The sequence below is a fragment of the Cricetulus griseus genome (assembly GCF_003668045.3).
Source record: "Cricetulus griseus strain 17A/GY chromosome 1 unlocalized genomic scaffold, alternate assembly CriGri-PICRH-1.0 chr1_0, whole genome shotgun sequence".
Taxonomy (NCBI): Eukaryota; Metazoa; Chordata; class Mammalia; order Rodentia; family Cricetidae; genus Cricetulus; species Cricetulus griseus.
In genome coordinates, this window is record NW_023276806.1 from 223,882,410 (window position 1) to 223,897,203 (window position 14,794).

Consider the following 14,794-nt stretch of genomic DNA (forward strand, 5'->3'; position numbering starts at 1 on the left):
ATATATATATATATATATATATATATATATATACATTTTCCTGATTAACCTTTTTTTCTCCACTTTAAACATTGCGTTCAAATGCTGACACAGGATTGAGACACATTGTGCAACTGACTTGTGAAATAATATAATGCAAAATAATGTCATTTTCTTTTAATGTATTTAGCTTCAATTTGGCATTGCTGAAGTAAGGGAAATCATGGCATGAATAATCTGGGTATATTTTTCATAATATCACAAATATCAGAGTACTATCAAGTGATTTCTCTTGCCTCATTATCACTTCCAAAGGAAGACATAGTGTGCCTATCTAAATTTATACATGTTAGAATGCACATATGCTTTTTTTTAAATTACAAAACATCCATGTCCACCTTGAATAAAGATGCACCACCTTGAAAGCAATTTCTGTTAAGCAGGGAGTTCATTCATTTTTGTTATTTTCTTAATCTAACTACATGGGAATCTGGCAACCCTGTATGTCTTACGTAGCTTAACACACTAACCTGGCCATCTTAACTATCTGATTTTCTGGGATTTAATATTGAAAACTACCATCTATTTTTATTTTGATTTACATATACGTTTAAATTAATCTAAGTATCAATGTCAAATAAATCAATATTTAGCATATTTCTCTTAATGATAACATAGGTATGATTTTATACATTAAGTATCATGAAACCACTTGAATTTAAATTAACTACAAATAGTATTTGACTTAAAACTTCAGTAAGTGAAAGGAGGATTGATGTGTTCGCTTAATGTAGCTCGGTTAAACCACCATTAATTCATTCAATTTGCCAGTTTCTTAAACATTTTGCAGGCCAGCAGAGCATCATGCAACAATGGCTAGGTGCAGCTCGGAGGCAGAGCAACTGCTGGGATGTGTAAGGTCCTGGGTAAATCCACAGCACTGTGGTATATATGTGTATGTGTGTATACACGCATATATGCACATATAGTTTAATATAATAAATATATGATATCCTTCTTAGCCAATAAAATAACTTTGCATGCTCAAATAACTGTCATATTTCATTGAGAAAAATAAACTACATTGATATCTTGGATACCTGATATTAGTTCACCTCAGCAAATATTTCTGGCATATTTATTTTTCAAGACAGGGTTTCTCTGTGCAGCCCTGGCCATTCAGGAACTAGCTGTGTCAACCAGGCTGGTCTCAACCTTACCTAATCCACTTGCCTATGTCTCCTGACTGCTGAGATCAAATGTGTGCACTACCACCTCCAGGCAAATTTCTTGCATATTTATATTTATATAAATTCTAATTAACAAGATGTAATTGCAATTAATGTCCACTGACTCCCTGTCTAAATAGTACCTTACAATCTGGGGGATATTTGGGGAAATAATTATGACAAATTAAGAGAGTAGAAAGAAGGAAGATATGGACTATTCCAGAACTAAAATAAGTCTTAGTGAAAATTATATACGCACAATACTTTGCATGATAAGAAAATTTGGCTAGGTGTAAGGAAAGGGAGATGTTTTCCAGAGAAGTAGAACAGCCTGAATGAACACATGCAAAGATGCATGTCATTTGTGTATTTGAAAACACAAATAGTTTGAATTAGTGGAGCATAAATTATAACATGGAAGCAGCTGACTATAAGACAAGCAAAGGTGCCTCGTGGGTGGGCAGAAATTATATTTTCTTCTATTTAAAATTTATCACATGTTGCTCCTTTTTATGTTCCAATAAAACTTCATCAACAAAAGCAAGCTTTGAGCTGAATTTTTATCTACATGCTATACTTAGCCAATATGTAAGTAGGTTTTATTATATTTTTTATTGTTTGAAAATTTCATGAGTACATATAATGTGGTTTGACCAGATATACTTGAATTCTTTCCTCTCCAATTTCTCCTTTATCAGACCACTAATTTTCTTTCTCAACTTCCAGCGTTCTGTTTATTAAGCTGAATGAGTCTAGTCAACGCTACCTGTATGTGTATGGCATATGATCAGCCACTGGAGCATGAGTAGCTGCTCAGTGATGACATCCCTGAAGAAAACTGACCCTCCCTGACTCCAGCAGACATCAGCTGCCAATAGCTCATCTGGTAGGTGTATGATTTCATACAAACACAGAGAAAGTATATTTTGAATTAATTATAGACTTCCTAGTCAATGTAACCTTATCAACTTTCTTTAAGCACAGATGTGATCTGATCGATTTGCATTCTGAAGTAAATTAGCAAAATACTTTATACATAGTGTAATGTAATTTGTTCATCAAGTTGATTAGCCTTTTTAAAAATTTGTTAATATGCTAGGCAATGTTAAAATAGTTCATTTAAACTACACACTCTCATTTTAGCAGTATGTTGCAGTGTAAAAAAATCTAGTTTTAGCCATTGTATAAATTTCTCATCTGAAATATTGTTTTATCTTCCATTTGTCAGTCTTTAAAAGGTGGCTGGCTTATGCTTTATCCCATTACCCGTGCTGATGAATTTGTCTTGTGGGTACTTCCATGACCACATACTCACTTGTCATCTTTCAAAACATAATCCTCTAGAGGACAGGGATCATGATTTAGTTGTTTACAAATGCCCAAATACATATCACAATTATTTTGCTATAGAAAATTATCATTACACTGCATTTGCCCTCTGTAGATGGGATGCTTATATAAGGCAGCTACCTTTGACTGTGCTCTTTGGTACTTCACGCCGTACCCCCAATGTGGAATAAAATGGTTAGTGTCACTGCAGGGTTAAGGGCAAGTGAGATAATAGATGAGTTCCTCAATAAGGTTTTACAACTACAGAATGAATTTGATTCAGTTAACTTAAAGGAAACAAAATGCAAGTGAGTTTAGAAGCTGTGAACTGGAACTTATATTATATTAGAAAGAAGTCAGGGACCTGAGGCAGTGGAGGACATCAAGGCTGCAGAGAAATGGCCTGGAACTGAACTTCCCCATCTGGAGTAATTATAGACAACTTTTGTTTTCATCCTGGAAGGAGCCTAATTTCTTAGAAGCCAAAATGATAATGGAAGAACTGCAGAAAGTCAGGGGGACGCACACTAGGGGAGCAAGGAGCACAAACATGCTCGCTCAGCAGAGTGCTTACACTGCTGTCTCCCCTTAGCTCCCGATTAAGAAATGCCCCAGACAAGCCTTCAAGGCATGTGTAGAAGGATGAAAGAATGCATTTCTCCCTTCTGCAGGAGTACTCTAGGCTACAGTTATCCTTGCTGAGACCTGGGAACACACAGAATTCTACCTACTAATAGAGACAAATGGGAGTGCGAGTCTGATCTACATTTCCCAGATTGCCTTTCCCGCTCTAAAACAAAGACAATCCTGCAGAGTACAGAAGTTTAGGATAAAGCAGAGTCATCTAAGGGTTCATTCTAGTTCAAATTTCAGTATATATCTAAACAGTAGTAACTTCTGGAAAGTTAACCATAAATGTGTCACACATTGTGTTCTTCCAATGAATATAATTCACATTTTTCAAATGTGAATCAATGTATTTCACATTAAAAAAGAAACAAGCAGCAAGGAATATGATCTGTACCTTTGGTGTGTGCAGAGAAGTGGGTAGTTATTACCTAGTATGCATTGAAGAGTTGCTGGGATTATGAATTTGTTATCCAAACAAATAAAACAAGCTTCAAGGGTATCATTAACAAAAAATAAGTTGCAAGTTGTTTGGATCACAAACCAGCAAGGAAGGAAAATACCAAGAAATAGATGGTTTTGTTCTTCCAACTGCTTACTCTAACATTTAGTCAATAGTCACATTATTTAAATTCAAATCCAAAAGGATTTTAAACAATTACAAAGTTTAATATTTCAGTTGTCATACTCTGACGTTGAGCTATTTTGTAACTAGTTGTGGCTAGTCCCTGGAGTAGGGTGGGGGGAACATTTTCAGGATGTTGCCTGGCACTGCTCTAGAGCTTATTCTTTAAAGACTGATTTGCAACAATCATGTTGTTGCTGGTATTGCTTTATGTTTTGTGCAATAAAAAAACACAAACTTTGGTTCAAATCTAGAAGGTTGTTCTTGTTTTTGTTTGTTTTTACTGTTCTGAGAGACAGGAGTCACCAATTCGTTTTGTGAGCACGAAATCCAGATGTCAGCGAGGTCACAATCCATACAAGGGTTGAGTTGACTCATCTTTTTCATTGCATCAATCCTTCGTAGGAATCACTTAGTCCTAATTCTGACCTCCTGGGCTGCAGTGCCTGCTCTTCCTCAGTCCCATAATCTCCCTCACCTGAGCTCTCTTAGAGGTGATAGGAGTGACCTAAGGGAAGAGGAGGCTCAGCTGGGTAATGCCCACTACATTCCTTGTGCCAAGACTGTAAGTCATATCTGCAAACATAGTTTCCGAAAGGAATTAGGATCTAAGAGACAGGGTCTAATGCCTTTGGGGTCCACTGCTCAAATAATTATGATGCTAGTTTTCAATTTCTATCTAATATCTAGTTAATATTATGTTCCCACTTACTATACGCTGCACTGATATCTATTGGTATAAATGTTAACATTTATAATGTTTGCTCCCCATGGAAGAATTCTTCTAGGAGTGTCTGCTCTCCTGCTTTTTTTAAGCTCTGTCTCCTTCCTGTCTTGTGATAGTCAGAGCCCAGTTAGATAGAAAATCCTCTGAGACACTGACCCTACATCATACAATTGGACTTGTTACAACTATAGAGCATGTTGTTGTGTTTCAGCTACAACTGAGAAGATTCCCTTTTTCTGTGGATTCTTAAATGACCTCATTTATAATATGTATTTCACAATGATTACTTCTAAGGAAAAACATATTAAAATATGTCTAGAGATCATAACAAAGGCTGTGTGAGAGACAAAGAGAGAGCAAATGAGAGGGAAAATTGTTTAAAATCACTTAAACTGACATTAAAAATAAATAAATAAAGGACGGCACCCAGAACATGAGCAAGATATTTTGAATTTACACATCAAAAGGGGGGGGCAGTGGTGATCCACAATCCTAACCTCTCTAAAGGTCATGCAAATCATCATCACTAAAACTAAATGAGATACAATTAACATTTACTAAAACTTTAAATAAATAAAAAAATGTCTGTATTTGTAGAGAAATGGGTATTCTCACAGAGCTTGTTAAGATGTAAATGGACACACACACACACACACACACACACACACACACACACACACACACACAGACACACCACTCGTGATACCAAGGCTTCTATTGAATGTTCTTTACTAGGGGGCATGAGGAAACACCTCTTCACTGCAGATAAGAAAATGAGGGCATACTAAAATCATAACTCTACTCAAGGCTAATTTGGGGAATTTGTAAATTTAATTGAGTATGGTATGATCAGCTTACAGTCAGGAACAGCAAGGAAGAAGGGTCTCTTTCTCTCCCACAGCACATGCTAAAAGCTTGCATATACCCTGGAGTAGAAGAGCCCAGTGCACATAGCACTGACTTTTTAATATCCCACTTTCAACAGAACAAGTGGAGCAAATCTTGTGAGAATCTCATAGAAGTAACCAAATCTGTTTGGATGTTTTGATGTCAAATTATCAAGAGCCTTGTCACACCTGGAGGACAGAGTTCCACAACTTTCTATATCTATAACATCAGAAACACTAACAGCAAATCTCCAAAAAACAAACAAAAAATAAGCACAACTCAATGTTTATAAATTTGAATATTTATTTATTCAATAGAATAAGAGTGAAAAATTAATACCTCAAAAATATGTCTACCTCTAACAAAGATTTTAATAAAATAAGCAAGTCAGATGATGCTCTGTGTCCTGTGTCCTGAATACAGTGACACACAATAGCAAGGATATTAATTTATGTTGCGGCTCTGTGTTGGCTTCTCCCAAAGATATAACTCATTTGCTTGAAACGCTACATTCTCCCAATGAGCTAAATCTATCCCTCTTTTCATTATATATAGAACATATATATATATATATATATATATATGTATGTGTGTGTGTGTGTGTGTGTGTGTGTGTATACATATATATATATATGTATAAAATATGATGATCAAATAAAATTAACATATGAACCTTTAGATAACTCCCATGGCTACTTTACTGAATTCTCAAGAGTTTATCTGTGAACTGAGAAGATATTATTTCATCATCTTTGCAGCTACTGCTTGCAAGAGTCTTTGCAACGAAAGTCATCAAAGACATGAAAGCTTTACATATTCTTTATTATAAAATATTAATAGTTCCATTAATTTTAAGAAGCCTTCTCAAAAAAGGAATTTTGCACTTTATGGTTATAGTGACTATTTATGTTTATGGATCTGTAAGAAATGATAGGGAACACTCTACTGGGCTATTTCTTGCAGAAAACTGATATACTAATTCCCCTCCCTGTCCATTCCTAACATTTTTTTTCCTTTGTGCAATTGGCAGAATATGAAAAACATTTCCTGGGAGGACAGGAAAATATAATACTGGAGATTTAATGTGATGAAGGCAGTGTTTATAAACAAAATTTATATTATCTAGAAGCTTCAAAAATGTAGCAATCTTTAAAGTGACTTTGGGCTAGCATGGATTCACAAAGAAAAATAAGTGAAGACATTTATCTCCTTTAAAAAAAATCCATCATCAAGTTTGACCTGAAGGAGCTTCTAAAGACAGATTTTCAATGTGGTTGGGGTCCTCTGTAGGCAGAAGATGTAAATACAAATATAGGTAGATAAGGAGGCCTAGAAGAAAGCTGGAGGAGGCAAGGGAGACAGAAGGGAAAGGAGAGAAGAGGGCAGAGTAGAAAGAGAAACACATCAGTCTCCATTCTTTTATTTTATGTTTTGATTTCTATATTTTCAGTGCCTCACATTCTACTATTTCCAAAAATATTCAACATTAAATTCCAGAAATGAAAAAACCTAAGTCTTAAACATCATTAGTTATCGCATACTGTTTTAATTGTTCTATTTCATCAGTATTTCAGATCTCTTACCATGCCTAATTTATAAAACAAATTTTATCGTAGATACGAGTGCATAAAAAACCAGCAGTATATTTAAGATTCAACACTGTTACACCTTCGGGCACCTTTGACGTTTCTATTGAAAATCTTGGACAAGGGGTGGCCTACTCTATTGCAAGCAGAAAAAAACAGCTGCTTTCCATTCACCCAAATCCACATATTGGGTCCATTAGATTTAACAGTTACATAGTTAAGAACTTTTTAAAGATGGGGATTAAAACACAATTAAATAAAAATAAACATTTTATGTGAAAATTAAACTCACTAAAATGTAAAATATAGCTAATAACACAACCCAGTGATAGAGGTCATTTGCCACCAAGCCTGACAATCTAATGTCTTCCTGGCCAGATGGCAAAAAACAACTCCAAATAGTGTTGCTCTATGTTCATATCCTGGACACACCCAGGCTTACACACAAACACACACATAAATAAATAAATTGGTAAAATCCTTAGAAATTTTAGATTTTGACTTGTAAAGAAAAATGACAAGTCAGGGAGCCATGGTGAGCCAACAGAAGCCTTCAAAATGTGTCTTAGCCCTTCACCAAAAGCCACAGGGTGGATCTCAGGTAGATGGCCCCTTTTTAAATAATCCATGGGTTTAGTCATTTTAATGAAAAACCTTTGCTGCTTCAGTGTAGTGAACAAAATCACCTTCTGCCTCCTTCACTTAATGCACTCTTTTTAAAATAAATTTTTTTTTTTTTTTGCGCAAGGTCTCATTCACTTCAACACATGATTGTCACAACCTATGGCACTGAGGATGACTTTGAACTTCTCATTTTTCTTCCTCTCCATGCCTCATGCTCTGATTGTCATCATTAACCACCACATCCAGCTATGAGGGGCTGAGAACAGAACTCGGGACTCAGAGTATGCTGGGCAGTCATTTGACCTCCTCAGCACTCAGTTAATGTATCCTTATATGTATAAATGTGTCATATATTTCTATATTAAAAATAAGGAAAGCAACTTGGTGCTATATACATACATATGTGTGTAAGTTCATTTTTAAAGAGTATAAGCAACTTAAAAAAAATTGCTATTTCAACGAAGTTGACCCATGGTAAAAATGCAGATTGGATACTTGGTACTCACAGTAAGAGCAGCCGTAGACTTCTGCACGCAGACCTATGTGACCTTCTCCATTCCAATCTAGGGGCACAATGCGTACATAACGGGCAACAACAGCATGCTGTAGGTCGTGCCGGACCACACTATCAGAATTGACATTTCCAGGAAAAGCCTGCAAAAAAAAAATGCTTTTGAAAACCTGTGAAGAACACCACAATGACAAAGGTATATTTTCTTCTCTGGTGATGAAGTTTCATCTTCTTACATCAGAAACAACATGGAATAAGGCCTTTCATTTCTTTTATTTAAAAATTCACCATTTTAGTGCTTTGGGGAGATAACAGAGCAGGTAAAACACTTGCCATGCAAGCTCAGGATTGAAGATTGGATCCCAGAATTTATACAAAGGTTATCAGACATGGGGGCCTCGAGTAATCCCAGCTCTCTAGAGAGATGAGATTCCTCAGAGCAAGCTAGCTAGGTAGACTAGTAGAAGTAATCTCCTGGTCCTGTGACAACCTACCACAGGAAATAAAGCAATGGACAAAGAGACCAAGAATCAACGCTGGGCTTCAACACACATGTACACACATGTAACCTCACATATACAGATGTGCAAATGAAGCACACACTTTCACATTTGTAGGGAAAAGAAAGGAAAAATATTATTTTATGTGCAAAATAGGCTAAATTAACCAGATACCCATTTTATATACAAAGATATCTTCACAAAGAGCTACCATAGGCTCTATTGTCATTTAACGTGACAGGTGTCAGGGACAGGTGAAGCAGGTACATCTTTGCAGACAGCCTACATCTGGGAAACCCAGAACCTCCTGAAGGCAATGGTTTGGAGGTTTTGGTTATTCAGCCTATCCTTCGGTTTCTTTGTTACATAAGTGGAAAGGTATTGACCAACACATAGAAATCTGAAAGTATAGAGCAGGAAGATCTACAGACACTGTGTTTGGGAGCTAACAATCCAACACAAGCTGCTGCAAAATTTGAGAAATGTAAGGAATACAGCTCAACAAGGAGTAGTGCAGCATTTCCTAAAGGTGCATTCACTAATTATGAAGAAATTTTACTCAATATAATTCTTTTGCAGGATTCCTACAGTGTAACCCTCACCACTTCCTTCCACATCCAAGCATGCTTTGAGATTTAAGACATTATCCTAACTGAAGTCTTGTTTTTTTCTTCTAATTATTGAAAAGAGATCTATTTTTCATACGATACATTCACATTGTGGTTTCTCTTCCTGCAACTCCTTGCAGTTCCTCTGCATATTTTCACACAGCAAAACCCACAACCTTTCCTTCTGTCTTCTATTAAAAACCAAACAGGTATCTAAAGAAATAATAAAGTAAAATGAAATCCTAAAACAAAAGCAAATCAGAGTAGGACAAAACAATGTAGCAGAAAATAACGAGGCAAAGAAAAAAAACTGGAGACACCAACATTTGCATAAACACAATTCTGAAACTTTAATAATCACAGAGGTAAGCAGGCCTTCGTATTCATATGGTAAATCATGTGAAGTGGTAAATATATCTCAATATAGTAGTATTTTAAAAATAAGAAAACAGAGAGAAGTATGGCCAAGAATTTTACAAAATAAGCCAATATTTATGTAATGTCATTATTTAAAGATTTTGCACATTCCACAATGCTTGTGCCTTACAGGAAAATAATTTTCTAAGTATTCTATTTTCTCCAGTCAACATTTGGACTGATAGAGATGAAATGTGATAACTGGACATTTAACACCTAACCAAGGGAAACCAGGGAAACGTCACAAGATCATCTGTCTATTTGCTTTATTTGCAAATTGTATTTTCAGACAGAAATAAACACACTCTATACTTAGGCACAATATACTTTATTTTTGATATTATATATTTGAATACAAAATTGACAGTCTTATTGAGAATTTCTGTTACCCACACTTCCATTATAGAACTAGCCTCTACCCTAGCTCCCAGATGATCCATTTTGTTTGTTTATTTTGCTTTTAATTTTGGTTTCCACAAATTTTTGACATGATCAATATTTTCTTTATTGACTAATATTTTAGCAAACATGCTTCTATTGTGAACATTAGAACCAATATCACCTCCTCCGTGGTTTTGATAAAAGCAATTTAAGTCTGAGTGATATTGTTGACTAAAGTGTAGAAGGACTTTATTTCCCTTTGTTGGGGTGGTGTTAAAAACAGCCCGGGGATGGATTGAGGCTTGGCTGGTGCCAACACCTTCCTGAGAATATGAAAAGTCAGTATCGAAAGTCAACCCTCAGCAGAAGACTTTGTCAAGGCTTGGCATTTAAAAGTCAATAAGCTTTAGAGAAGCAGTTTTAACCTGTCTAAGCATGTAATTCATTAGCCTACAAATTTAGAATCTTGCTCTGTGTGGGATGCATAAAATAATGTTTCCCCTTCAAATGCACTACATGGGTTCTGGGGTGTGACTTGTAACGTATTTTATAAACAGAAATACGTATATTTTGGCCTCATTAAAACTTTCGTAAAAAACTTCTTTTTCAAGAGACCTTACTGAAAATACCATATCCTATCCAGCAAACTAATGAGACGTTGTATCTTAAAGATTTTGCTTAATTAAAATCGAGCCTAAAACCTGTATCCTTTGTGTAAATTGACATGGATAGACCTTTTAGTGTTACTGAGAGCCATTAATTTAGAGAATTACAGAGAAAAAGCAATAGCATCAAACACGTGTGCTTCCTAATGTGGGCAACTGTGTGCCAGTCGAAAACAAATTTGCTCCAGTAGAGACAGTTCTTCACTTTGATATTATAAACCAGGACTACTATGATTATTTTACTTGTAATTCTATTTAATTGTGGTTTCATTTTAATTTCTCCATTTCAAAAATTTAGAGTAAAATTTAAAGATGGGTTTGCTATTTAGAGCCTCACTATGATTTTCCAAGTTATTCCCTGATGAGACAATCATATAGAATGTCATTCCTGGTGTGTTGTACCTCTTGCCCAATCTTTCTGGGCTCTTACCCTGGAATCTCTCTCTATTCATTGTTTTGATGTAGCAGGTCACACACACCCTTACAGTACTATCTGACTATAGGTATATTCCCTGAATGCACTTCTCAAATCCCAGCTATAAAAGTTCTAGACTCTACCTCTTTGGTCCCTCTGCATTGGATCCCTTAAGTACAGGGGTCCCTCTCCAACAGTTACCTATTTACTTCTTCATGAAATGAATGAATAAAACCTGCATGCCCCAATTCCTAGCCATTAACAGATATTTTTTGTTATTTCTATTCTCTATTTGTCGTTAATAAGCCATATGCTCAATAATATCATACAAGAAAAATATAGATCATGCTAGTCTGATTCAAGAAGACATTCGGGTAATGAATATAAATTTCCCAGAGTTATGAGGTTGTCATTATAATTATGCAAAATAGCTAGAAATGACAGGACTATGGGAGAAAAGGAAATGGTGCTGCAAAATTCAAAGGAGACACACTATCAGTAAAAGTTAACTCTCTTATTTATCAGTCATATCCAGCAGGTTCATATCAGACAGTCCCTTGAAGTTTGCTGAAAACATAGACTTGGTTCACGAACCAATGCAGATGGGGGACAGGGTCACAGGAGATCCACCAGCTTGTGAGAGGCAGCACATTCTTTGGGAACTACCAGCCTTGATGTAGTTGAATATATCTCTTCTTTTTAATTCTCTCAGCATTATGCAAGTGCTTTGAAATTATTTTACTAGATGATTAACTTTGCCTTTCATTGAATCTAAGACCAAGAATTTACCCCTGGTTTGTTCCATCCAGAGTGATATTGGTAATATTTCCCTGTGCAGTTTGTATATTGATACTTTGTTCTGCTAAACAATGTTTTATTGTACAAATAAGGGAACATTTGGATATTTTATGTAATACAACATAAAGCTTTGTCAAAAATTAAGGAAGTGAGTTTAAAAACTGCTACTTGATCTGTGGTGAACTCAGAAGTCAGTCAGTAATTTCTGGATTGAAAGTTGAGAAACTGCCACATGAGTATAGAGAGAAAGCGGCGCCTGATCAAGGAGGATATTGAAAGAGAACCTTTGAGTTTTGAATGAAATTACTTATATAGTACTTGGTTAAAGCAGTTATCTATATGCTAATTCAAGGAAAATATATTAAAAACAAGCAGCTAAGTGTGCCTTGTGTAAACATACAAACGTGTGTGTGTGTGTGTGCGTGCGTGCGTGCGTGCGTGCGTGCGTGCGTGCGTTCGTGTGTGTGTGTATATGTGTGTGCACGCGTGTGCGTGTATGTGTGTGTGTGTGCACGTGTGTGCGTGTGTGTGTGTGTGTGTGTGTGTGTGCGAGTGTGTGTGTTTGTGTGTGTGTTTTGTGTGTGTGTCTTTAACATCCTTTCTCTGCTCTCTGGCAGAAAATGAGATTCCTTCTGTAGTAAACACACAGAGTCAGTTGAAGGATTCAGCTCATCTTTTAACATAAAATCCAACCAGTTTCTTAAAGGCTAACCCTCCTGGTACTAAGCCCAAGGCGAAATTTCTCAAAGTCTCATGCAAAAGAAATGATTCTGCACCAGCAACATAGTGTTCAATTACACTAGTATAAAAAGATAGCAAACAATTGCACAGGGAGTTTCTCTGAGTTTCCCTCAATGAAGCCCCATGGGAAAGGCCAAAACTTAATTCAGTAACCACAGTTTCACTGTTTAACTAAAATGTTCAGTGCAGGACTCTGCTCCCTTCTGACTGCCTCTCAGATGTACTTACATAGCAGTTTGTTCACTTTTTAACTGAAGCATCCCAGGAAAAGGGTAGATCTTGTCTTCAGGGTATGCTTTGTAAACACAGCTTTTCTTGAGTTTGTGATTAGTGTTAATGCCATGAACATGAGAACACACTGGTCGGAAAAGCTCTGTAATAGCTCATTTTCTCTATGAACAACTCAACATTCTCAGGAGCAAGCAAGCAGGGAAAGGGTCAAGTGTTGTTTAAGGTGAGAATTCATAATAAGTAAGTTAATTGCTGTTTTAGTTTTTTAATCTAAGCACAAAATCATTCATTTGAATACCTCCATGCCACAAAATGTAAATACTTCTAATGCTAACTGTATTGACTGAATTGATAATGGTTTTACTCTTTCTCAACTTAATATAAATATATATTCTATTTAATATGAGCACAGCATTTACCACTTTTAGTTTCAATTCCATAGTATTTCCTGGTTCTTCAGAAGCTATTTCTTCATCATGTACTTGAATATCACTTCCAATGAAGGTAGGGAAAGAAATCTCCCAGTGTCACTTTTAAGATATTTTAAAAAAGTTCTTCCATTTTTGTTAGAGTTAGCTCCCTACTGCCTGCTACTGAAAATATTTTGGGAGAAATGGCTTAGGTTGCTCTTCATTTTCTTTCAGTGTGATCCTTACCCTAATGCCTTACACTTTCTGTTTTCAAAAAGTTCTTTTGTATTCGTGGGTGTTTGCCCTGCTTGTATGTGTCTGTGTACCACCTGTGTGCTATGCTCATGGAAGAATCCTTCGGAACTCAACTTATAAACATTGTTAGCCACCATGTAAGAGCTGCGAACTGAAACTGGGTCTTCCATAAAAGTAGCCAGTGTTCTCAACTGCTGAGCCTCCTCTTCGGCTTCTTATTTTTCTTTTGACAGAGGAAACAAATTATTGAAGAGTATTAAAATTACAGTTCTTTGAGCTTTTTTAGGAATAGCTATTCCCATAGTTAGTCACCTCCTTGAATTTCCCTTGTTGACTTCTGGTCATGTTGCTATTATCCTCATTCCACAGCTTAAATGTGTTGATGGGTTACCACTGGTCCCATTATTTCCTGCCCTCTTTCAAAAGTGAGATCATTTAAATTACCTCCTTTTTTAAAAAATTTCATTCCCTGAAGTTGTCAGAATATATTCAGTTGGAAATTCATCTATCTTAAATTCTCTTAATTTTTTTTGTAGCTCAAGTTCCCTCAAATTTTCATACCAGTTTATTTTTCTGAGTTTAATAACATCAAATCTAGTTAGTTTTTTAATGCATCATATATATCTTGAAGATATCAAGAACTATGAAAACAATTCACAGTAGATTCCTTGTACACTGATGTTTGAAATGTAAAATGTTGTAGTCAATTTGGCAAACAGTTTGGAAGCTCCATAAACATACTCAGCAATTGCAGTTGTCACAAAAATATGCGAATCTCATTTATGTAAGAGAGCGTATATGGACTTATCTATTAGCTTCAGTATTGATCACTCGAGAAGCATCCCGATTGTGTGTCAACTGACGAGTGGATAAACTAAGTGAGTGAACTACACCCCCTTAAGGACTGCTTCCTACCTCTTTTGTCTTCCACCTCACCACACCTCTGCCCTCCTGGTTCTACCTTCCCCATTCTCATGTATCTTCTTTCCTTTAAAAAACTCTCTTTGCCTCAAAAATTTTAGTGAAAGAAAAATCAAATGTCATTCACTTCAAAGTAAATCTAGAGAACCTCTCTAAATTTCTATAACCCTTTTTAATGTATTAAATTGTAATACATACAGTATTTTAATCTCCCAAACAACTTCATATGCAGCTTCCTAAGATTATAGATCACACTAGCCATCTTTTTCTCCTGTTGTCAATCTCCAGCACTAATAATTTGAAACTCAAGCCTCCTTTGTAAATTCT

General features: G+C 35.9%; 1 protein-coding gene across 1 annotated transcript in view; it reads right to left on the reverse strand.

Moving 5' to 3' along the window:
- The window catches only part of Cntnap2 (contactin associated protein 2), a 1,481,094-nt gene that overhangs the window by 1,223,739 nt on the left and 242,561 nt on the right, over window positions 1-14,794 (reverse strand). The window contains exon 4 of the mRNA XM_035451404.1: window positions 8,121-8,268. Within this exon, the coding sequence (XP_035307295.1) occupies window positions 8,121-8,268 (148 nt within the window). The remainder of the gene's footprint in view (window positions 1-8,120; window positions 8,269-14,794) is intronic.